Source organism: Branchiostoma belcheri, unplaced genomic scaffold (assembly GCF_001625305.1).
Source record: "Branchiostoma belcheri isolate BF01 breed outbred unplaced genomic scaffold, Haploidv18h27 scaffold211, whole genome shotgun sequence".
Classification (NCBI taxonomy): domain Eukaryota; kingdom Metazoa; phylum Chordata; class Leptocardii; order Amphioxiformes; family Branchiostomatidae; genus Branchiostoma; species Branchiostoma belcheri.
The window spans coordinates 208,339-233,699 of NW_017803614.1; the positions used below are offsets into that span (position 1 = coordinate 208,339).

Genomic DNA, 25,361 nt, shown 5'->3' on the forward strand with positions numbered 1-25,361 from the left:
TCATAAAACCTAAATATATTTTATTGCTGTACTTGTATGGTACTGAACATGAATTACAAACTCTGATCAGGATCTCCACTGGCCGAGACTCCGATCAGAGTTTCCGTGACAGACACTATAATTGAGATATATCTATCCTGACATATACATACCCAGTCAAGGATGGCGAGGCCCATCCGTAGTCCATAGTTCATGGTGCGAAAGAAGATGCGTTTGTCGAGGTATTGTAAGCAAGCGTTATTAAACGACTCGACATACAATGTGTCGCGGCACTGAAACGGTAGGAAAAAAATGCAGTTACTCACTTTAGCCAAGAAAGTTGCACCTAAAACAAGTGAAACCATATTCAACAGCATGATTCCTCTGGTTATATTCGTGTTATCTCAGTCATTTTGCTCCAAATTATGTTGTAAGTTGTGTTTTTCATTGTATGTATGTTTGTACATTGTACATGTATACCACTTGTTCTGAACATATCTCAATTCTTCGAAACTTTTTAACCGCAGGAACCCCATGTCAAGGGCGGATGACTGAAGACAAAGTGCGGCATATCAAATCTACGTAGTCCCAGTACAGAGAGAACCAGGTACAGCTATCTATACTAAGTCTACTAAACAAGTACACTGACACCTGAAATATAAAAGACATTTCTGTTATCACTTCATGGAAGTCTGTTGGTAGCAATTAAAAGGTCATGGTCATTTTGAAATGAAAGTCTGGCCAAGACTTGATGAAGTGGTGACATGCCCCTATCAGACACATTAACAACAGCACAAAGTAAGTCATGTTTCTTTCATTGTTACTACTGTATCTAGAGTAAAATCTTAATATTAGATAAAAAGCAGCAGGCATAGCAATTCTTTCACACAACCTACAATGTAATTATTCACTTGGTTGTGATTAGAGCTAGAGGCATGTGTGAAAATGGACTGCCCTCCCATGATCTCCTCAGGTCTACTCCAAGGAAGACATTGATCACCTTACCAGCACATAGTCCGGAGCGTGTTTGTACACGTCTTGCGCGATGATGAAACTTCGTAGCAGATCGACGGCCCGCTGGGCAGTTAGGATCAGTTTGGTTGGTCTGTAGTGTGGGTCACGCCGACATCTTGACTCTGGATGACAGTTTTGGTGCTGGTTCTGTTGACATACAAATGGCATATAACTAACTAAGCCAACAACTTCTTGCTAAATTCAAGGTTCTCACTGAACCTCCACAGACACACATAATCTTCGCAACCCTGTCACAATCTTGACATTTGTATGAGGGTTGTTCATAAAAAGTTGTTTTGTAACACAAATACATGTAAAGGAACCTAGACTTTATTCGGCTGCTGTTACCAAGCAATTAATAGTACTTCATTGTTCTGCATTATTCTGCAAAAATTCATAGTCACAGATGGGTTATCACAAGTCCTATTTCAATGTCATTACATATATCAATTCCTATTGTTGATTCTCCACAGATACACGAGTTGGACTCACCTGGTAGTGGTCTACAATGTTTAGCAGGGAGTCTCGCAGCACCTGCACACTGCCGCCACACCTGGCCATGCACCAATAAAAGTGCGTCTTGACCGGTGCACCTGTAGGTAAAATTGTACTGTACCTTGAATTACATGTATCACAAATTTATGTGCACTTCCCAGAGACTGAGGTGTCACCCCTGTATCTCTTACATATTCCCAGATAGGTATTCAGTACGTTATGTAGTGTTTCTTCACATATTCAGACATCAAAATTTATTCTCCTAAAACGTTGCAGTTGCAAATAAGCTTTCCCACTCAAACTGGTAAACAGCAATACATACCTTTATCAGCAAGCTGGGCGTGCCAGGTGACGCCCTCGCTCCTCCTGGGCCCACTCGAAACCTTCTTGAACTTACGGGCAATGGCCTTGGTAGCTGAGATTGATATAGTAGAAATATATGTCATTTATGTCATGAACTACTGAGAGTACAAAGGTTGCCATAGTATCGGAAGAATAACACAACTTTATTACTAGTAGCCCACTCACTCACTCACTCACCCTGTAACAAAACATTTCCCTGCCAAACAATCATACAAGTAGAAAGTTAGTTACCAGCAATTTCAAGTTGGAAAAGAACTGAAAGCATTAAAAATTGAATCAAACCTGGTTTGACCAAGGAGGCTAAGATCAATTTTTTTATTATATCTTTTTTCAAGCCTCTTTGGTTTGACCTTTGGTTTGTGTTTTCTTACCATGCCATGTGTCATTCGAGTTCGTTGTTTTCAGGCCATCAGGATATGCGTCACGCTCCCGGATTAACTTATTGATGACGTTGCTCCTGTCGTGAGCGTGATCCACGATCTGTACACCTGTCACAACACAATATCAGTAATTTCTACTAGGCAATGACCTTGACCAGGGACCAAGGGCATCAAAAAATTGTGTTATTGTGTACATTTCATTAGAGTGAGGTGTTGCCTTTGTTGTCTGTGCTACATGTATTGTTGCCATGGTAAGTGTACTGTGATTATTTTTTTCATGCAGAGCAAAAAGTGTCTACAAACCCAGTTCATCAAAGAAAGCGTACAGCTTGATGGTCCCCCTGTACTCATGCCTCTGGCTGGAAGGGTCTTCAGCCTTTGTGACTGGGGCGTACCCCAGCACGCGATGTTTGCTGAAAAGATGAAGAAGAAATTCAGAGATGAAGAACACTGCAGCCATTTTTACATTTATGTTTACAAACTCCATGTCTTTAGATCAAAATCAATATAGTTTGAGGACCAAAGCATAGTTATTGTCACTGTCAATTACTTCTATCTTCTTCAATATGATATGTCTTTTTGAAGTATTACTTTGAAAGTTGACTTACATCTGACCCAAAGCCATTATATCTGAGCGGTAGGAGTTGCGCCGCTGGGCATGTCTGGCATCTGTGACAATGCTGAGCCTCTCCTGCTCTTCTGCCTGCTCGCCGATTTCCTACAAGAGTAAGAGTTATATTGTGAAATACAGGCATACTTTCGATCTAGCAAAAAATACATATACATGTATATTCAGCTAGAAGCTACATTGCAGTAATGATGACAGTCTTACCAATGTTGCCATACATAAACAATGTATGTATTGTATATAGTGCACCATATTTTCCAGCTAATGGCCATGGTAGATAGAAAGTTTTTATGAAATGTAAGCAGAATAACCTACCTCCTCCATAGCCCTTTCCATGGACGCCTTCGCCATTCCGTCTACCACCTCACTGTAGAGTATCATAGCTGTAAAGGGAGAGAGTAAGGGGCATCAAAAATGTTTCCATAACATCAAATGGGTGCTTTTGTGATTTGATCTACAAAATACCATTATTATCTTTATATTGTAATACCAGTTAATAAAAACCATACAGATGTAAGTAGATAAAAAAATTAATGTAAGATTCAACAATTCAATTTTTTCTGTTGTATATGTAGTAGTCCTGTGCCATTCAATATCATCAGTAGACTTGTGCCATGATTTTTTATGTATTAGTTATTGGTACTATTTTACACTCAAGAGCATGTTGAGTGGATTTGTTAGACTAATCCTGCACATTTATGATAAATGGTATTCCTTTAGATGTTCGCTTGCTGTGCAACTGTGTAGTATCAAGGACCTTCCTGTATATAACTGTTTGAAAATAATGATACATAGATACAGTGTAGTGACAAGGAAGAGGCAAATAATATCCTTACACTTCTTCATCTTTTCATCTGAGATCTGTCCAATCCCAGCAGCAGAACATACCCTGGCATACTGATTGGGCAAAATGCCACTGGACATGTACCCATGTGCCAGCCTGTAATAGGAAAGATATACATCCCTTACTAATGAAATTTTCAACAACTGGCAGGTGCATTGAAACAAAAGTACGTTGCTAAAGAACAACACTAAAAACTTTATTTCTTTCATTGATTTTCATTGAATTTTTAATAGAATTGCATTGGAAGTACATGTATGATACTACGAGTATACCCTGCAAATTTACTCTGTTTGGAAATCATTCCCTATAGCTTATCACTTTGTCATTCCAGAATATCGATACAATTGCAGTGAAATCACCGATTACGTTCACTAAGACATGGACTAGATTGGGGCATGTTTATGTATGGGTATGTCTAATATGAAACAGCATCACGTATATGGAAAGACCCCCAACTCCAAATGGTCTAGTCCATTACCATCATCCTTTGCGATGCTTGGAACTGCTAGCCAGAAAACAACATCGTGTTACTTTACTCACCCTGTCCAACCCTGCAGGATTCCTTGTTCATCTTTACAAACAAAAACATTCAAATGACGTAGCTATGTGCAAATGGTGACCCTCCAGATAATAAATTTATCTTTCATATTTTATCCCCGTACGTCTGATGTGATGCAAAATTCCCTTTCCCGCCAATAAATATATTAACTTGTTATATTTAGAAATGGGGATTTCTCACTTACCTCAAGTTGACTAAAAATGGTATGCCGACGTGCGGTGACGACGTCCACTGGTACTGGCACCCGGCTCTACATCGGAAGGTTGTGATGGCGACATGACCTCTTAGAGTAAGACTCCTCATGGTCAGCTCCTCCCGCGCCAGGCACCGCTCTCCGTGTTGGTGGATGGTGGCCAACAAGTGCTTCAGTGAGTCCTCGGCGAGAACACAGAGCTGCTGTCCTTCCCTCTCCACGGGGCAGACCTGATACTGTGGGATGGTGGGTCTCGGGGTGGTGCTGGACGACGCGGACTGTTCTTTGCTGTAAAGGTAGTGGTCCAGGAGGGCGGTCATCATGTCCTTGGTCGTCGTCCCGTCCGCGTCGCCCATCAGCATCTTCACCCGGCTTATTTTGCGCGCCATGTCTTCCCTCTCCGCCTCCGCAGATTCCCGCGTTCCTGGGAATAGACATTCCAGGGTTTTCCTTACATTTCTCGACGTTTGCGAAATATTGCCGCTCTTCAGCTTTTTTTTTCGTGACAACGGGGTATTACCATCGACGGGCGCGAGAGGTGGCCTCGGCGGCAGACCACCTTCATCCATACTAGTGAAGAAAAACGCGCTTCAAAAACGTCGACCCACCCGTATGAAAGCTTGTCAGGAGTGGAGATCAAAATTGGCGCCTTTCCCTTTTTTATAGCAATTAGTCTAGGGATGATGGGAATTTTTTTCTTAGTAAAAAATCAAAAACTGAAAATGATTATCGGTAAAGTGTATCATATATTGTCGATAATCAAAGGGGTAAATACACTTTTGTACAATAACATCGATGTTTCTGTATAACATCTGTAAAAAGTGTCTATTAGTTTGACCTCTCCAATAGTAAAGTATTGTTCATAAGACCATCCTGGTGACAAGTATAACACCTCAATCGAAAGAGGTCAAGCTAGCGGAAGAGATGTCATTGACTTCCTGTAAGTTCCCGCCAGAATTTCCTAAGCATTGTACAATGCAGTGTCAGAAAAATGGCGGGCAGAAGACATCACGTTTTGTGTAACTCCTGACGGCGAGGAGTACATTCGGGCCTTTATTGAGCACTTTGACTTTGGAGACGGTGACATGGTCGAAGTCAGCAGTGTGCCACATTTCGAGGATCAACCAGAACCAACCCCAGAAGCTACCCCAGAGGAATGAGAAATACAAGATGTTCTGGGCAACAATGACCAACAGGTCGCCCAGCCCCTGGCCCTATGACCGTTATCTGAGAAGGAAAGAAGAGAAGCTGGCTCAAGACGCAACCCGGGAACCCGCCGCAAGACGACTGGTCATCTTTGGCAGGGATACCGTCCGGGAGATGATGAAAGTGTGTGTTGAAGTTGGTGCGCGGCAAATTCCCGAACCCGCGTGAACCCATGTGACATACTGTAATATACCCTCCGGCCCTTTTCAGGGCCACCACTTCCGACAAAGAGCTGTATCGTATGAACGTAATGTCTCATTTTATTCGGTTTTTCCTTGTGACTTTACAAAAGTATTCTTGAAAGTAATTGTTGTAGTGAACAGAAGCATATTTTATTGGACAATATTTACTGATCTAAACATAAACTTGATGATAACGATAGGATTCATGATACTGTCCTCCAGTCGTGTTTCACGCACTGACAGAGCAACAAAGGTAAGAACTCTGCTGCGTAGCCTGATTGGAAATGTTGAAAGGAGCGTTGAGGTGAGTGATTTCGTACAGTGCACGCTATAGATTCTCTACGTCCAATTTTTCGTTTTTGTCAACGAGGCGTTATGTAGGAGGCCCGGTGCAGTGTGATGTAAACAGAAGAACGTGTTAGATCGGTCAAAGGTTACGACCTTCGAACCGTAAACATAATTTGCATATACGGTTGAGGACAGGAATTTTGAAAAGTAAGTCGTTGTATTCACATTTTTGGCTGCCTCAGGGCCATAAGTACCCATTTCTACCTCTGACAAGCCTACAGATTACGAACGTAAAGAAAAACAATCCTTGATGTGAAAGTTGACGAAGGAAAATCCCAATAAGATCCAGTAACTTCGTTGCACTGTGGTGCATTTCACTTGTAGGAGCAAGTTTTGAATCTGATCCTAGATTAGACAGCTGCTTTTATATATAATAGTAGCATTAGACTTTTACTTCGTTGGCGGAATAACTGCTTCCATGGCGCGCTTCCATGCTCCTTTGCAAACTAGGGAGTACAGATTATAGACTACAAACATCGCGATCGCACGGACGGTGTAGGGTGATGATGTGCATGCGGCTTTCGGGACAGGGGGAGTGCCGTGCCGAAAGTAACGGTCTCCCGTAACGGTGGCTCAAAAATCTTCGAATTTAGCGGCTATATTTTCCCGTCATATGTCGGTAACATATTGGCAATTACTTCAAGGCTTCAGGAGGTTTGTTCAATGTTCCGTAGCATAGTGTCACGCATCTATTCGATATATGTTTGAAACCCCCAGTACAATGCATTATAGGCGGGCATCTGACTTGCCGGAGCGGTACTGGCTATTACTCGGTGGCCGCGGCACATTTCGCCGTGCGGGACTGCACCGCGGGCCGGGGAAAGCTGTCCCGTAACGTTCGGCTGCCGCTACGTTCTTGATTTTTTTGTAGTGACGTCTGCAGTTTGAAGTTGACACATATCCATCACACAAAGACCACTAGAGTTGTTATATCAGCGTGTAACGTGGTTTTGAAACACTCATTACACCGGGAGCTCTCTCCCCGATGTGAACACCACGAAGGTTTATGTCAGACTGAACCCCGGTTGTTTATGTTACGCCTTTTATGGTGGAAGGGTCAGGTCATTTTATAGTACAAGCTTCCTCTTTAAGGAAGCTACTGAGAGTAAACTAGACGGACACCGCATCAACATTGCACCAACATGTCAGTTCTGGAACAGATAGGGACATAAAGAGCACTTCTTAGTAGAGGGAAACTCCAATATTTTATGAGAGCCCAGAACATCACAACCCACATCCTTCAGTTTAATAAAAGATTTGTGGTACAAGAAATAGAGGAAGGCCGCTAAGGACCATTCTCCCACGGCAGAGCTACCCCGCGGCAAATACTGTACGCCTTGGGATTAGCTCTGCCCCATGATCCCCAGATTCGTCCTCTGCAGGGCCTGGTTTATAAATATTCATGAGCTTGCCCTTTTTGGCGCAAACCAATCAGTGCCCAGATTACCTAAATTCAACATGGCGGACATGTAAGCATTTCTGGGTTGCCTGTTTCGCCGGCTAAAATACAACACAGACCTTTCCCCCACCTATCCTTACACTAAGGAAGACGTCTCTGTTGTGAAGCAGTGTCTGTACCGTGCGCTGCTGGTGTTGACGATGCCGATTCAAACAATTCTTACACGGCTGGCCCCGAAAATACCCGACATGATGTTTTCAGTGAACCCAAAGAAGCGATGTAAGCCGTGATGTGATTGGCTTACAGCTTCCCAGCGACCTTTGACCAGCTTTCCACTACCGAAAGCTATGCCTCTGATTGGCTGAAGCTTGTCAGCCCGTTGGAGTGGTTTGAAATGGGCCGTTTGCCAGGGGTGCTCCGAACTCGTAAGGAAGCACCCCTGGCTTGGGAGGATGCTCAGGACATGGGGAGACGGCATCGGGACTGGACAGTCAGGTCAGTGTAGCAGACTGTACGCAGACGGCTGCAGACAGAAAAGGATGGAGGAAGCTTGTGCTGATACTTTACCGTAGTCCCTGACCCTACAGACGAGGATGGGAAATGTTAAAGGTGTAACTTGCCTGAGCGTCTTGGCAGCTACAATGACGGCCTGTTGTCCATCTTCCCTCAACACGCCCTTCCTCACGTGACCGAATTCCCCCTCTCCGATCAGTTCCTCAAGAAACAGGTCCTTTCTGTTCTTCAGCCATGGCTCCATCTTCTCAGAACCGACGATATCCTTGTAAACAACCGACAATAACAATTCTGCTTACAGTCAGAAATAACAACAATTTAGAAATGACATATTTTATGCACAAAGATAAAACGTCTGATGTTTTGAAAGCCTACTGCTTGAATACTAAGGTTCGGAATTTGGCGGTTTCCTTTGTCTTCTATATAACATTAAAATCGATATCGGAAATGAATTTTAAACACCAAGTTTCTTTTTAATGTCGCAACTAATTATTAGTCTAAGAGTAACTCTGCCAATACGTAGTAGACAAAAATCCGGCAAAGGTTTCTGCATTTCTGCCTTCTGAATTCCGCTATACCGACCACCAATTTTGTTGGCCTCCAGCCCCATTTCTTGTGTCTGATCCTTTGCACTACCTGTCATTCTTAATGCCCCCTCACCCACGTGTTGTTTACCTATTCTTCAAAAACAGATACAGGTAGAAAACTACCAGATCAGCCACCCAGAACAAAACTTTAGCATCTGGAAGTTAAAACATCAATTGCTAGTTTCGGTACCTCAAGAACCTCCTTGAATAGCTGTGCCGGGTCTAACTTGTACTTGCGCCGCCTGACTATCCACACGGTACAGAAGGCTGCTGCTATCAGGGTAACTACGAGAGCGGTTGTGACGGAACCAACGAGTCTTGGATCAACGGGGACAGCCTCTGAAAGACAAAGAATAAATTAATTAGTTTAGTACCTGGTTGATGAAGAAAAGTTAAAACGTTTCGTGAAAATATTAATTAAAAAAAAATCATACAGACACCTTGCTGATTGTCATTCTCCAAAAAACGACGCACCGATGTGTAAGATGATTATAATTGATTTACATAAAAGTCTGTAGTAATCTCCAAGTAGGTTTCAATGGATGCGATCCAGCATCAAACTAGCAAGACGGTATAGAATTGGCCCGGCAATGTCCAATACCATATTCAAATGGTCAAGAGTAATCTCCAAGCAGATCTTCTTTTTAGGCTGCAAAGAGAGTATCAAATTGGCCAGGCCGTATGCAATACCGCCACCAGATACTTTTAGGCACGTGGATACTGCATTGACAATTTGATACTGTATTTGCAGTCATCAAAAGATCTGCTTTGAGATTGCTCCTAACCATTTGAATACAATATTGGACACTGCCTGAGAAATTTGATACCGTGTTTCTAGTTTGATGCTTATTACCCTGAATCTACCTAGATATTTTTCTTTCTGCTGCCATCGTACCTGTCGTGAAGGTTACAACCCTAGCCTGGCCCGTCCTGCCTTTGGCGACTGCCGTGGCGGAAAGGTTGTACGTCGTCTCAGGCTGCAGGTTGGACAGAGTAGCTCCAACACTTGCCAGGGTCTCGTCTGGAAACGGTACGTCTACAAGAGGGCTGGAACACAGGGTTTTGAGGCTTGTAACAGATGACAATATTTAGAAAAGAAGAAATCTGAGATTTCTATTTAGACGTTCAGAAAATATGGAAGATTTATTGACCTTTTAAAATGGTACAGTTTTCCAGAAGCTCCTGTCAGGGTAGAATTGCACAGTACGTAACAACCGTTATATAAATAAGTAAACAGCTGTTCTCGATTCATATCAAAAATCATGAGCTCATATAGCCTGACATCTAATCTTATCGTTATTGGGGCGGGTTTTCCTGCAGGAGTTCTTCCCAGCCTGTTTCAGCGAGGTTTCCCGGTAGGTGTTTGACGATGGGAGATTGATTAGGTGCCCCGAAGACACAGCCTGTCCCAACTATGATTGACTGTATACAAGGCTATATGACTGGTTTATTTCCACACAAATACAAATACAAATACAAATACAATACCATAGCAGCCCTTCGGCTGAATTGTGGTTATTGTTTACATTTAAACAATATAAAATCAGCTATAACGATTCAATACAACAATGTTAAACAATGTTAGAGCTCCTATATATTGGCATTGAAATAGGAATGGTATTCTTGATTAAAACACTGGCAGAGGTGATGGACCAAAAAAGGAACTCTCTGGAAGGAGGCTCAATGGGACAGAGAGAGATCGTGTAACTATTAAATCAATGTTGCATTGCTTTAGGTTCGTCAAACAGGCCAATGCCGTAAAGGCCACATCGACTAAATTTTTTGGATGACATCCTCTGAAGACCCCCAAAATAGTGCGCGCGGGCGAATTAAAAAAAAATTCGGCCAAAAATAAAAATTCAGCTAAACCACAGGAATACAAAGCTGGTATTGTGAATTTGCAACAGTACATAGAGACGTATACGACATAGAGACGTAGACGTATTTGCGGAATTTATGAATCGGCAGTGTACCTATATGTACTGAGTTATTGAGTCGTGAAGCTTTGGTGCCATCCTCCAGAGTTACTACAGGCTCCGTAATGTCGCTATCTACTATGGACTACCCAGTCCTAGAGCCAAGCCTATAGCCAGGCCAGACGTGATCTTTTTTTTTTTTTGAGAACAGGCGAAAGTCAATGCGCGCGTGGATGTCCTCCAAAAAAAGTCGGTGTGGCCTAATTAGACAGAACTAAATGATGTAAGATATCTTTAAGTTGGACAGGTGCCTTGTACCTTGTGTGATGCGGGGACGTTGCCTGTATCTGAAACAGGTCTACAAACCCTTCCTTTGGTGGTGTCAGGTTGAACGTTACGGATGTCGAATCCGTGGTTATGACGGACACTTCTTCCACGGGAGAAGGAGCTGTTAGGGGAAAAATGGAAAATTAGAACTGTACATTCTCTTTAGTTCCCAGACAGGTGAAGGGGGGGGGGCAGTATTATAACGTGAACTATCTGTGTTTAACTATCATGTGTCAATGTTATTGTGTGCCAGTAATTTTTTTTTGTATTGTTGTATTGTATTATGTAATGGACCACTTGACGGTAGCTAAGCTAAATGCTAAAGCTAAATGTGTATCTGAGTAAAGTCAAACTGTTCTAAAATTTAAAATGTTCAAACTTTTGAATTAGTCTTTTATAGCAATCTGACCAAATCACTCAGGAATTGTGACTTTACGCATGCGTCAGCGGGGCTCAAAGTTTGCTAGAAGTCCATATCACCCCCCGTCCCGGTTTAGAAAAATGTGTTCTGCGGCCTCAAACATAATTTATGGCAGGCCATTATTAAAATTATAGTGCCCGAGAGCAAACGCTAATACCCTACTCACCAGTAGAAACTATGTCGACTGTTAACATCCTCCAATAAAAAGGGGCGAGCCTGTGGACCAGCGAAGGCGAGTTTCCAGCTGTTGTCAACTCAATCTGAAACCAGACAAAAAAAATTCTGCGTAGGGATAGTGTGAAGTTCAGGCCTCCCCGATTCCGAAGTAAATAAAATGTCTGGACATGAATAAGCATGACCTAATGTGTTTTCGGTGGTCTCTATCTTTGACACTGGGCATGCTCAGTTGCATTTGTGAACCTTCTTAAAAGCTCTCAACATCTTTCTGCACCATAGCGATCTGGTCAAGTTTGACTTGGTCAGGCATTGCAGACCGGGTGATGTGGGCAGGAGAGGTACAGCGGCGTACCCTGTCCCTAGGGGTCGACAGATGATGACCATAATAATGATGATTGGCTTTGTTCACGCGAGATCTAAGGCCACAGACCACCATTGGAATATATTGTGAACATTTAAGAACTGAGCTGTGAGTGTTCAACTGTTGCAAACTCACATTTGGCAGGGTAGTCCAACCTTCAAATTGTCCATTTAGAACAAAAATTTCAATTTTTTAATGAATGAATGACCTTCATTGCACACCAAAACAAGATGAACGGATACAGTTAACAGTTAACAGATACAAAAGAAATTAACTTTTGTGATATGAATTCAACCTCTCGTTTTTCTGTAAGTGCAGGAATAAAAGGATATGACATGATAATCATCGAAAAAAGTGCGATACATGGAAACACTGAGAGCATGACCTCTGACCTCCTGTACACCAAAATACAACAACATGACATAACTTTAGAGCTCCACGAGGAAGAAAATACAATACTTTACAGCTAGAAAATGTCAGCATTTATCCACACATACCGAGTAAAAGGCCGTTTTAATTTTTGATTTACTTTGAATGCACTTACCAAAGGTACTCAATATGGGCCTTCTGCGCCTGGGAAATGGTAACCTTTGCTCTAACGTGAGTTTACCTGGAAAGGGGACTAACAGTCATTGATTGCACCAACCTCATATTCCTTTCCCGGAGTAAGAGCATCAAAAGTTGCCTCTAATTCAGTCTCGTTGTAAAACATCTGTGGACGTTTTGTTTCAGCCTCAACTGGCATGATGTCCAGCTGAAACAAAGAAAAAATCCAGAAAGGATGGTAATGTAATAAATGCATGGATCTATAATAATTGGAAAGCTCCATGGTAAAGCTTTTCTCTAATATCTTAAGTGGGGTCGCGTGACGTGACGGCAGAGTGCTCAAGTCGGGTTCGAGTCCTGACATGCCATCAATTTTGTGCCCCTGGAAAAAGTCACTTTACACGAATTTCCCTAACTCAAGTGAAAATTATTATTGTCTGTCCTGTATTTGTTTTTATGTAAGGGACACAACACCAGCAACAGTTGCCTGTGTCCCACTGTTGCAATATCAATATCAATGTTTTGTTGACAATGTGTTACTTCAGTCGACAAAAAAAGCGGAATGCGTTTCCCCACAGTAGCTTATATCTCACCATGTAATAGAAGAAAACTGTTATGTCCAGATGCCCACTTTCTCTCTGTTCTGTGAAGGACGGCCACGTGACTGTGATGCTGGTGTTAGTGACTGACACAGAGTTAAAGGACCTTCCGGTCCGATCTGTAGCTGTGGAAAATTAAAACAGAAAACAGACATCAGCATGAAAGTTCATCTGAGTTGGTAAATTACATTATGAAAAACTTAAACTGTTCTCCAACTCAAAATTTGACTCACCAGAAATTTTCGACTGAATCACTCAGTCTTCCTCAGCTATCTGACCCAAATGCTGTGGACACGTGATTTTTCCCGCGTGTGACGTCAGCAAAGGGTCAAAGGTTGTCTGAAGTCGATATCTTGGATACCGAACAGGATTACTTCAAGAGAGGCATAAAAGAGGCCATATACATCAGGGCACTTCAACCATCGCTCAACCGGGACGGGGGGGATATCGACTTCAGACAACCTTTGACCCTTTGCTGACGTCACACGTGGGAAAAATCACGTGTCCACAGCATTTGGGTCAGATAGCTGAGGAAGACTGAGTGATTCAGTCGAAAATTTCTGGTGAGTCAAATTTTGAGTTGGAGAACACTTTACGTTTTTCATAAGAAAACAGACATGAATTAGGGTATTCAGACATTCGGAAAGCTTGGGTGTTGCTCACATTCAAGTTTACCCCATTACCTGAGCCTGATCCCCATGTGCTGACAACCTACATTCAATTATGAAAAAAAACTTAAACTGTTCTCCAACTCAAAATTTGACTTACCGGATATTTTCGACTGAATCACTCAGTCTTCCTCAGCTATCTGACCCAAATTCTTTCTGGTGAGTCACATTTTGAGTTGGAGAACAGTTTAAGTTTTTCATGATGTAATTTACCAAATCAGATGAACTTTCATGCTAACTTACATTCAAGTTCACCAATCTAATTTCCTGTGTCTGACCTTTTGACCTGTCATTATGTAGGCCAACGCACGTGCTAGCAACCTACTCTAAAACTTATCCCTATTTTCCGTGTCTGACCTTTTAACCATATGCCATTATGTCTGTCCCACCCACGTGCTATCAACCCTCTCTGTAAGGACAAATATACACATAGTCTTGTATCTACAATTCACGCACCCTAATACTTCCTTATTCGTAGGTAATATAAGCGACAATAGAGCCTATACATGATGAAGAACATAAGATATCTGTGTAATATATAGTACATGTATATGAAATATTTGCCAGAAACAGCGTGACCTGTGAATTAATTTTGGTTGATTTGGTCTTAGAAACTTACAATTACTCGGCTTGGTGTTTATAGGTGTATAACTTCCGCAACTTTTGTTCCCGTGTGTTGTCACAATTGTGCAGTTTCTGAAACATGCAACATTAAAATGTTCTTACTATGCATACAATTCAGCATTAGTTTTGAAAGTCAAGTATCTTTTTTCGTACAATAAAAAAATATACTATTTTCTGACTCCGAGATAGCAATTGATAATTGCATGAACAGCATCGCGATGTATATTAAATTTTCCACAAAAAAGAAGGACACTATTACATTGGCTAGTATGAATATGATGGCTTTAAAGATAAAACAAGAGTTCCACGAGCTCATACCTTCGCCAAATGATATTAACCCTTACGGTTGACGAATCATACAATTTTTATCATTGATTTTGCAACTAAGAGCCTCATTTGAATGGATTATATCAGTTGATCATATTCTCCACCCAAGGACAGCCTTATCATAACAAAAAGGCTATTTTAGCACTTCCTTATAAATTATGCAAATGAATTAATTATATTTATTGATGTTCACCTTCTTTTAACTTCCAAATGAGGCAAGTATGTCATTCCTAGCATTTACAACTATGAAATTATAACAAGTTTCCATTAATTATGTCCAAAAATTAGGTCCTCATTTACATAATCTATATCCTCAGATGCTTTTTCTCGTTCTCACGTAGATGTCACAAGTGTTTCATAGTTCTATATCAACCAAAGCAGATTTATAGAATTTCCTCATTAATTATAAAAATTTGCATAATTGTCGTCTGATTATGTCAAGCATCACTTCAACCTACATACCAAAATCACGACAATCTGTCAACCGGTTCTTGAGTTATTCTCCTTCGAAATGTTTTCAAAGAATGATCCTGCAGTTCTAGAACAAGCCGCTAGGGGACTCAAACTCACGTCATTTCATCCCTATTTCAACAGCTATCTGCCATTAAAAAATCGTCGCCCTAGCATGTCCAGATCACGAGATATCAATACCGGAAGTTCTGCTGCAGTATCTAGGAAAGCCGCCAGGTGTTCCAAAATATAACCATTTTTAGGTCTCATAATGACCTTCCCACCTACTAAGTTTCATTCCAATCCATTCACTGCTTCTTGGGTTATCTTGCTAAACCACACACACACAAAACACACACACACACACACACACATACACACACACACACACACACACACACACACAGAGAGAGAGAGAGACAAGCTACTGAAAACATAACCTTCTTGGCGAAGGTAATAATGTATTGTAACTCATGGTCCTTCTGTTCTCGGTTTTATTTTGCCGATTAAATGTGATAATTTTTAGAGAACATGTGTAAATGCCAGGCAAACCTGATACTGCATGGCCTAATGTTGTCGTGTTTGTTGCTGCAAGACTTGATCTTCAAACATAATTCTTTGTCACTATTTTAATGTCCAACATAAGTTAAATCCACACTATTTTGTAGCATACTAATATCTGTGAGGCAAAATGCGATGTACCTTACGAACAACGGCTGTTTCTTTCATATACCAAAAAAAAGGAACTCGAGTAGCTCGTTTTCGGGGTACTCCAAACACTTTGAATGTGAAGTGAGGACGAAAATGCGCTAAGAGATGGCAGTAAATCGAATATCAGACATTTCCCCATCAAGAATATTCTTGTGTATTGCTACCTTTAGCTTGCATAAAATATATTTATAATCGTCATGTCAACTTTATTCAGGTCCAACTTTAGAACCAAAATATCCAATACAAAGACATTAGGCTCGCTCCGTAGGCGTCGCCAAAATCAGATAGATTGAAGCTACCTGCAGTAGAGGGTTCCGGGTTGCAGACCGGTGAAGGTGGCCTGTCTCCACACGTATACCGGCAGTTCTTGTACCATCGCTGGTCTATACACGTCACTGCTACATGTGGTAACAAGAGGGCAGATATTTTAGACTTCATTAAAGTATGCTGTCCTTCGCTTCGTGAATTCCCCTATATGAACAACTAATTCTTGATGGGTCCTGGGCTAGATTCTGAGAATTTTAACTCCTCTACAATGTTTCCCTAATCAGTTTATACCGCACAAACCCACATGACAGCCACCAAACTTCTGTACCCTTGAGAAATTGAACACACGCACACACACACACACTCACATACACACGCACACATACACACACCTCATACACTCACTCACACACACACACACACATTTGCACACACACACATACACACACGCACAGACATACACACAAACACGCACACACATACACAAAAACACACACACACTCTCTCATTTACACATACACACACGCACACATGCACACGCACACATACACACACCTTATACACTCACACACACACATTTGCAAACACACATACGTATGCACAGACATACACACACAAACACGCACACACATACACAAACACACACACACTCTCTCATTTACACATACACACACACACGCACACATACACACGAACACACACTCGGATACACACACACACATGCACACACACACATATACACCACATACACAAACACACACACACACACACACACACACACACACACACACACACACACACACACACATGCACACACAAACACACACACACACACACACTAATTTACACACACTTGAATAACCCATAACCTACAAATACATAGTGGAACGGAGTGTCCTCTGAAATGGCAATGTAAAAGTGATGTGTTGCTAATGTTGTTAAATGTACAACACTTTCTACTGAACTGTTTTTACTGCATAATGTAACGTTTTTAAATATGCATATTGATTCTCAAACCATTTACAACTCCAGAACTGCGTAGTGTCTAAAGCAGAGAAATATTTTATAACTATATAAATTTTAGCAATGTGTAATAATGTGCAATCACGTTTTTAACAATAATACCTTTTGATAGCATATTTTAATGGCATCTTTTGTTGACCACAGAGCAATTCAGGCATTCAGTAAGGTTGCCTGCCAGTCTGTTGTCAGAGCGTATTACGTATGTTTTGAGGTTCTAATATAAGTGAAATAAACCATCCTACTACTACTGCTACAACTTCTACTACTACAGTACTGCTACCACTACTACAAACACATAATTATGCACACACAAACACGTACACACATACACAAACACGAACACACACACTCTCATTTACACACATATACACACGCACGCACGCACGCACACACACACACACACACACACACACACACACACACACACACACACACACATATACACATACACACACACACGTATATAGGCCGATGCGCACGCACGCACACGCGCGCGCACACATACATAAAAACATAGACACATAAAATTCACACATAAAACACACTTTGACACACAGTCATACTAGTATATGTTTACATGTACCTACCAGTTCCTGCCCTTGCTCCTGTACAGCTGAACCACGAACTTTACAAAGGAGTTGTCCACGCCGGTGTCGTCCCAGGGTAAGGTAAGACTGGTCCTCAGTAGATCCGGATCGTAGGTCCAGTTTGCTATCGATGTAGCTAGAGAAAAAAAATAGCGATCTGATCACATTTGGGACTTTTTTGGGGGGTGGGGGCTACTCGTTGACATTTATTGACACGTTGACACTTGAAGACAGAAGAAAGATGTCTAGACTATGCATGATGTACAAAATGACTAATAAACTGGTGGATGTCCCAACTACTAAGTACCTAATACCAGCTCAGAAGAGAACAAGAAATAGCCACGCATTCAAGTACCAGAGTTATCAACCAAGGATTGAGGTGTTCAAGAATTCATTCTTTCCTAGAACTATCGCAGAGTGGAACTCACTGTCACCAAGTACAGTAGGGGCACTGTCAATAGATAGCTTTAAACAATGTCTAGAGCTAGAAGTTCAAGGGTTAGGTGGAACAAGTCGATCGGTGTAATATAGCCAGCTGCCGCCGCGCCGCGTGCCTGCGAAGCTGGTGTGTTACGTTGAAAGGCGGTTATACCGGCTATACAGATACAGATACAGATTATTATCCGACCGGCGCCAAACATCAGGAACGTATCTCGTCCGAAGAGTAAGCGAACCCAAGTGGTCAATTTAGGCCCGAACAGGTATCCGGAACCTTGTCTGGTCATTGGGTACAGGTTAAATAGTAGGACATCAGGACCGTCTTTTGTGCAAATAATCACAAATGGAGACGTCACATGAATCTGATTTTGCTGCTACATCCAGTCCGTACATACATTTATTACCTTCGCCAAGAAGAAAGATCTTTGCCAGTAAGACTATTCTGGTGAAAAATATGATAAACTGATGAAGTTCACCCAAATGAGGATCCTACTTGCACAATCAGGGGGGAATAATCTAGAAATAATTTTAGCAGTCATAAAGATTTCTGAAAAACATCGCCTGGCGAAGGTAGAAGATCGTGAAAGTCTAGTTAATCCTCAGTTTGAAGAAAATTCTTCGATCCGAAATGATATAAATCGAAGTTGTTGTTTTTTTACTTCCGTCCTTTTGGCGATATGGCTTTCATGTTCTCTTGATCATTACGGGATCTTAAGGGATCCGCGGTTAATTCACAGGTCGCTAAGTCTTCTCGAATGTTAGAGGTATGTCTTTTGGGAATACATATAAGCTCAATTGTTTTAAAATCTTGAAATTCGGCGACCTCTTAATCAACAAATACGGCTTAAGTTGTTGAGTTCGCCACATATCTAGTACCTGACCTATTTATCTGTTATTAAATCTAACCACCCAGTAACGTACTGTCCTGTCAACATACTGTGTCCGGAGCAAACATGTACGCAAACTCACAGATAAACCACCCAATAACAATCATTCAACACCCAGAAGTTAAAAACTACGGAAGAAGTTTCCATGTTTACTTACAGATGAGACAAAACACAATGACGACCCATGTAACACCACTGCTGACGAGGTCATTGCAGGCCATGTCTGGAAGGCGATACAACAGACGTCACAAGTAGACAGCTAAAAAAAGTCCCAACTATCTCCAGAAAGCAAGTACTCACATACACATGTACTTTCTTATGACATACGTTGTGCCTGCCTGTTAGTACCTCTTGTTTTCAATGGCCACTTCCTTAAGCCACTTCCTGTTTATGACGTCATGTAACAAAAATGTGGTCCAACCTGTTTTGAATTGACACAGTTTTAGAGGCATCCAATACAATTTCAGAGCGGAAATACGAAAAGTATTCTAGATAAGCATGCGTCTAAATCAATTACACAGATACTAACGGTATGATAGAATAGAATAGCTGTTACCATGTTTTTTACCTGTTTATCCCGTGTGCCAACGTAATTATTAGAAAGTAGAGATAGTACTATGCTAAATAAGTAGATTGTATACGTGGAACCTTTATGTTAGCATATAGTTTTCTATCGCTACATTCTGTGCTTATCGTTCTTGTCAACGTCTGTTTGAAATTAGCCCTCGGGCATGAACTTGTAATAAACAATACAATTGATACTTACATGTACTGCCATTTTTAAAGCACAATTTCGTCACTTCATACTTGAAGCGTTTGAAATAACCCCAAAACAAACTACGTAAGGTGTTTTTTGAGGTACATGAAAAGCCAAAATTAGCTACAAATACCAGTAGCTTACTATGCAAAACAAGCAATCGGTTTTCATCACATTTCTAAAGGCATTACTACAATGTCAAAGCAAAGGCTGTTCTCTTGAAATATAATTAATAGAGAGGCAAACAATAAAACTAGCTCTGAGTACGAAAGTTTTTTCTTCACAATTTCTTTTCTTTCAACGGGTGATATTTGGATGCAGAACGACTGTCATCTATCATTAGGAATAATGTTTAAACACACAACTACACACAAACGCACGCGCGCACACACACACACACACACACACACACACACACACACACACACACACGTAAGCTATGGAAAACTTAGCCTTCTTGGCGAAGGTAACAATCATTATATAACGGTACGTCATAGAAGTTTGAAAAATTTTGTTTCAATGATATTGTGTCTGTACAATGTACAAGTAAGAATGCAAATTTTATTGGTCATTTCAGGAAAGTAAAACTACATTTTGCAGTCAATTTTCCGTTCTTTTTTTGGAGTAGTAAAGTTGAATCAACCGCACCCAATAGCATACTACAATCTATCTTAGGGTTAGGGTTAGGGTTGTTATAATTAGAATCTAAGTGTTCCATGATTGTAGTGTTGCTTCTAAGTGCAAAGTAACAAGAAAGAAACCTTCTATAAAGTTACATTTTGTTCCTATTTCTTAAAAAAAAGTAACTACCTACATCTATTGTCAACTTGACCCATGAGCGACGTTGCCGTTTCTATCTGAATGCTGCATGCATATTGTTTTTCGCACTAAGGCTACACCGACTTAATTGTATGGATGACATCCACACGCGCATTGATTCTCGCCTGTCCTAAAAAAAAGATCACGTCCTCCGAGGCTCTGGTCTGGGTAGTCCATGGTGTTAGCGACAATAGGGTGCTAGTGGTAACTGGAGGACGGCACCCAGGCTACCGAAGCTCCAGGACTCAAGAACTCAGTACATACGTACAGTGCCGAATCTTAAACTCCGCAAAAAGCCAGCATGTGCCGGCTTGTCGTTGCTATGAACTGACGCAAATTCACGATACCAGCTTTGTATTCTTGTGGTTTAGTAGCATTTTTATTTTTGACAGGAATTTTTTTTATTCGTCTGCGTGTTCTCATTTGGGGGTCTTCAGAGGATGCCATCCATAAAATTAAGACGGTGTGGCCGAAATATTAATTTATTGCATAAATCATCAGGTGATATCTACGCTGGAATGTAGACTCATCTCTGAAAGTAAGATTGCTTTTCGAATTGAATATAAGAATCCTCTTGGAGTTGACCTTTGACCTAAGTGACTTAATTTTTCATGAGATCTTAGTAATACGTACCTGATTAGTCTAGGCAAGTCTCTTTTTTCCCGAGTTTCAACGGCTATTTCCCCGGCGGCGGTACAGTGATTATTGTCAGAATTGATCACTAACCTAAAGATAGAAGATTTCCGATCTTCAGCTCCATAAATTGCTCTGATGATATGTTAAACGGAAGAAGAGTCTTTACGGATAAACAAAGTTCGTCGCACCCGTACATTGTTTCTGGTGTCTGTTACAATGGCCGTAATGTGTGAACTTCTTGTCGCATTTGTTACATTTCCAATACTTAGCATACTGTTAAAAATCTTGGTGACCGGTCTGTCTTGCGGCAGAATGATCAGTCTTTTATCCTATCAGAACAACGTCATAATTCCAAAAAAGGTACTGGCCAATCACCGCTGGTTTGTCCGTTTTCTCGAAAACCTGTTGACCAATGAGCAGTAAGTGCTCACATTATTCCTCTGGGTAATCCAGAAAGGATGCTTCTTTTTTCTCACAAGGAAATGCATACATATTCAAGCACAACACCTCCAGATCCCTTTGTCATAAACCGACGTTTTAATAATCCTTTTTGTTCTTTAAATTGATAGGGGATCTTTTACTCCCAGCGCTGGATTTTTTCATGCCAACTCGCGTCAATGACAGGCATGCCATTTAACGCATTCGGTAGGTGTTTATATTTTGTTTCTTGTACCGCTTTGACCAAATTTAGCGTTACGAAACGTAGGTTAACACAGGTTTCGTATCTTGCCATCCAAAATGTTTATATTTGTGTTTTCTTCTCTTTATCTCAAGGCGAGGCAGAACTGCAAGAGTTAGATGCCATCGTTACCCGTGAGCTAGGCCTCGCCTCCGAAGAAAGCACACATAGCGACGCAATGTCCGCCAGCGAAAGCGCCCAGGTCGGGCCCAGTCGAGAGTCCTCCCCACCAGAAAACCTGATGGAAGTATCCCTTCCAAGCTTGACTTCAACCGAGACTGTTGGTCAGGTTGAAGAAACAATCGGGCCTCTGACGATCCAGTACTGGGACAACTCAGAATTCTGTGAAGGTATGTTACTGTCAATGTTACTTAAATGTAGGTTTAAAGATCTGTGTCCTTGTGATCATTAAGAATAGAAACGTCAGAATTCCGTCAACCACATTGTGTCAGTGTTATTTCATTTAAGTTGATGCACATTTACAAACATAACTCGCTGGGCGCCCGTTAACCGTAGCCTGTTATTTCATTTATTTATTCATTTCTTGGCTAGCAGACGGCACAACGCAGTGGGCGTGGTTTCTAGACGGCGCCAGCCAAACCGAAGACGAGCCAATGTCCGACAGCTCGACACAGAGTGACGTGGACTCCCAGACCGAACCAGACATTCAACTGGATCTCTCGTTGAAGCCCCCGGCCGATGAGACCTTGTCTACACCGGGCTGCCCACCAACGAAACGGGCCAAGTTTGGGAAAATTTGAAATAAGGAGTGAATAAAGATTTTGAAATAAAATAAAATGAAATGATATTAAACAAATTCTTGTATATGACCAAGTCTTTCCTTCTTGTCCCGCCGTGCCCGTGTGTATATGTGTGTGTGTGAATGGTGTTCAGCACCAAGGACAGGTGTGTGTGTTTGTGTGTGTGTGTGCGCGCGTATGGTGTTGGTGTGGTGTTAACTGTTTTCAATCGCTCAAAATAAAATAGTGGTGTTAATAATTGCAATGATAATACCAACAAGTACTTACCATGATAATAGTAATAATAATAAGCTGATTAGCATACAAACCGTAAACTGTTAAACAAACCAAAGCTAAAGTAACACAGTCAAATCAAACTCAAACATACACAACCTACCCTTAATAAATAATACCGCCGTCCATCCGCCACAATGACCTCTGTATGACCTTTCGCACTAAGCGCTTATCAAGGGACGTCACTTCACAAACCGAAGCTATATCCGGTCACTCCACAAGCTATATCCGGTCACTCCACAAGCTATATACGGTCACTCCACAAGCTACATCCGGTCACTCCACAAGCTATATCCGGTCACTCCACAAGCTATATACGGTCACTCCACAAGCTACATCCGGTCACTCCACAAGCTATATACGGTCACTCCACAAGCTACATCCGGTCACTCCACAAGCTATATCCGGTCACTCGCCAAAATGTCCACTCTATACTACTCTGGGGCTTGACAGTACAAAGAATATTAATTATAAGTTTATGGCAGATTGCTGCCCGAAGGCTAATTGCAAATAAAAAGGATACATGTAAAAGAACATTGAAACAGGGTACAAAATAACTTCTTTAACTTTTGCTAACTATGGAAGACGCTATGTCCCACCTTTTTTCCAAACTTTGTGGGTTTTGGGTAGTTATAGTTAATGCAATCACAATTACCTTACCCTGTCACAGAAACAGCTCGCTTTCTCTTGAATTTTCTTTTCTATGCTGCCAGTTCCGACCTTCATGCCGAGGTTCTTGAAGGCACTGATGGTGAACTTACGCCTCTGCCTGATGGCGGGACCCCAGGGCACAGAGACTATGTCTTGCGGAAAAAGAAGGCATCTTATTTCTACGTATCTGTACCTATTTCTCTATAGCCGTTATAACAGGCCTTTGCCTAGAAGGTTATGTTTTTGGCAGCGTTTGTATGTTTGTATGTATGTATGTATGTATGTATTGTATGTATGTACGAGTATGTATGTGTATATGTGGTTTATTACAATAACTCAAGAAGCTATTGATGGATTGTCAAGAAATAGTTTTGATGGATAGGTCATAACCTTTCAAAGAAATTAATAGATTTTTGACCTCTCGGCTTTCCTAAGTACTTTCGATTTTTGACGTCACGTCTTCGGGACATGTTAAGAGGACACATTAACAAAAACACATCTATTGTATATAAGAGCGACGGACAGGGTGGAATGGTAAGAGTTCGTCAAAGTCCTGGGTTCTGACAATTTTGGAAATATCAGCTTATTCGTGCATTCCTAAAGACAAAGGAACATAGGTGATACTTGGTTATACCTGGTTTTACTTTTTAGAAACGGCTAACAACTAACAGAGGAGTTTTATTACCTTTCCCGGAACCCATTATGGTATCAAACAAGCAGTTTGGTGGTCTGGAGGAGAACAGCTCGGACCTGTCCACGAGCGCGTAGCCGTTCAGAACCACCACATCTTCCATCCCCATCCTGACGGTGAAGACGTCCCCGTACTGCCGCCTCCACGCCGTCAGCTTGAGGTGAGGCGCTCGGCCCAAGGCGAGGAGGTGCCCAAGAACAGGCACACGTCCTGCCGGGTAGGGAGGCAGGTTTCTGCGGCGCTTCAAGAGGAAACTTGTCAGGAAAAAGGCCGTGCAGAAGACGAGAAAAGACCGCAGAGTCAGCCCAGAGATTTGCAAAATCTCCCGGACATAATCAGGTATCCACCTGACGACGGAAGCCATTTTTATCTGGAGTCCAATGCTACAGTGTCCCCGCGCACATCAGTAATAGTTCTGCCTGCCTTGACCTCTACCCCATCACTGACCATCCATAGAAAGATTCAGCCTCCAGCAGACCTTAGGGCAAAAATAAGATCACAAAAATTGTGAACTTCTGGCTTCTTATGAACTGAAATCTGATCACTTTGTTGGGGTAAGTGAACAATGCAGCCAATTAACTTGTTGACATAGCACCTTCCTTGTTGGGGACCAGACTACCCCAGGAGAACAATAGGCAGTTCACGGCTTGTCCACACCTTTACCTACTAGTGCCAGACAGTCAGCTTGGCTTGGTGTATCAGCAGTAAACAACCATTTTTCAAGGTTCCAAGTACTGGTACATTGTAAGACTATTTTTAGCCCACATTGTTAGCCTGGTACCGGTGGAGACTAACAAAAGTTAAGCCAACACGTCCGGCAAAGTTCAAACACGCCTTGGGTGCGTCCAATGTCCGATCCTTACCCCGCAGGCAATCGTTGTTTATTTGTCATTTCTTAACCTTTAGCAAACTGACGTAGCCGTTTTTCCACCACCAGTCTATTGGTTAAGGTGTTAGACAGTAGACTAGTAATGTTTGCCCTGACTGACAGGCGCACGTATTTATAGCATGATCTTTGCATTTATCGTTGCCGAAAGAAGAAAGCTGTACACATCTGACATTCTGAATGTTTAAT

At 41.6% G+C, this 25,361-nt stretch overlaps 1 protein-coding gene across 3 annotated transcripts in view; it reads right to left on the reverse strand.

Moving 5' to 3' along the window:
- LOC109469929 (tyrosine-protein kinase receptor Tie-1-like) overlaps positions 1 to 19,364 on the reverse strand; it is a 31,284-nt gene extending 11,920 nt beyond the window's left edge. For 2 of the 3 annotated variants that reach the window (XM_019768690.1, XM_019768689.1), the window contains exons 1-11: positions 19,177 to 19,364; positions 17,695 to 17,830; positions 16,117 to 16,215; positions 14,325 to 14,401; positions 13,032 to 13,162; positions 12,539 to 12,646; positions 11,521 to 11,614; positions 10,925 to 11,054; positions 9,586 to 9,737; positions 8,881 to 9,029; positions 8,211 to 8,368 (exon numbers count right to left, since the gene is read on the reverse strand). In XM_019768690.1, the coding sequence (XP_019624249.1) occupies positions 8,211 to 8,368; positions 8,881 to 9,029; positions 9,586 to 9,737; positions 10,925 to 11,054; positions 11,521 to 11,614; positions 12,539 to 12,646; positions 13,032 to 13,162; positions 14,325 to 14,401; positions 16,117 to 16,215; positions 17,695 to 17,830; positions 19,177 to 19,240 (1,298 nt within the window). In that variant the 5' untranslated portion in view covers positions 19,241 to 19,364. The remainder of the gene's footprint in view (positions 1 to 8,210; positions 8,369 to 8,880; positions 9,030 to 9,585; positions 9,738 to 10,924; positions 11,055 to 11,520; positions 11,615 to 12,538; positions 12,647 to 13,031; positions 13,163 to 14,324; positions 14,402 to 16,116; positions 16,216 to 17,694; positions 17,831 to 19,176) is intronic. The other variant, XM_019768691.1, reaches the window with a different exon arrangement.
- Between the last annotated feature and the right edge of the window lie 5,997 nt (positions 19,365 to 25,361).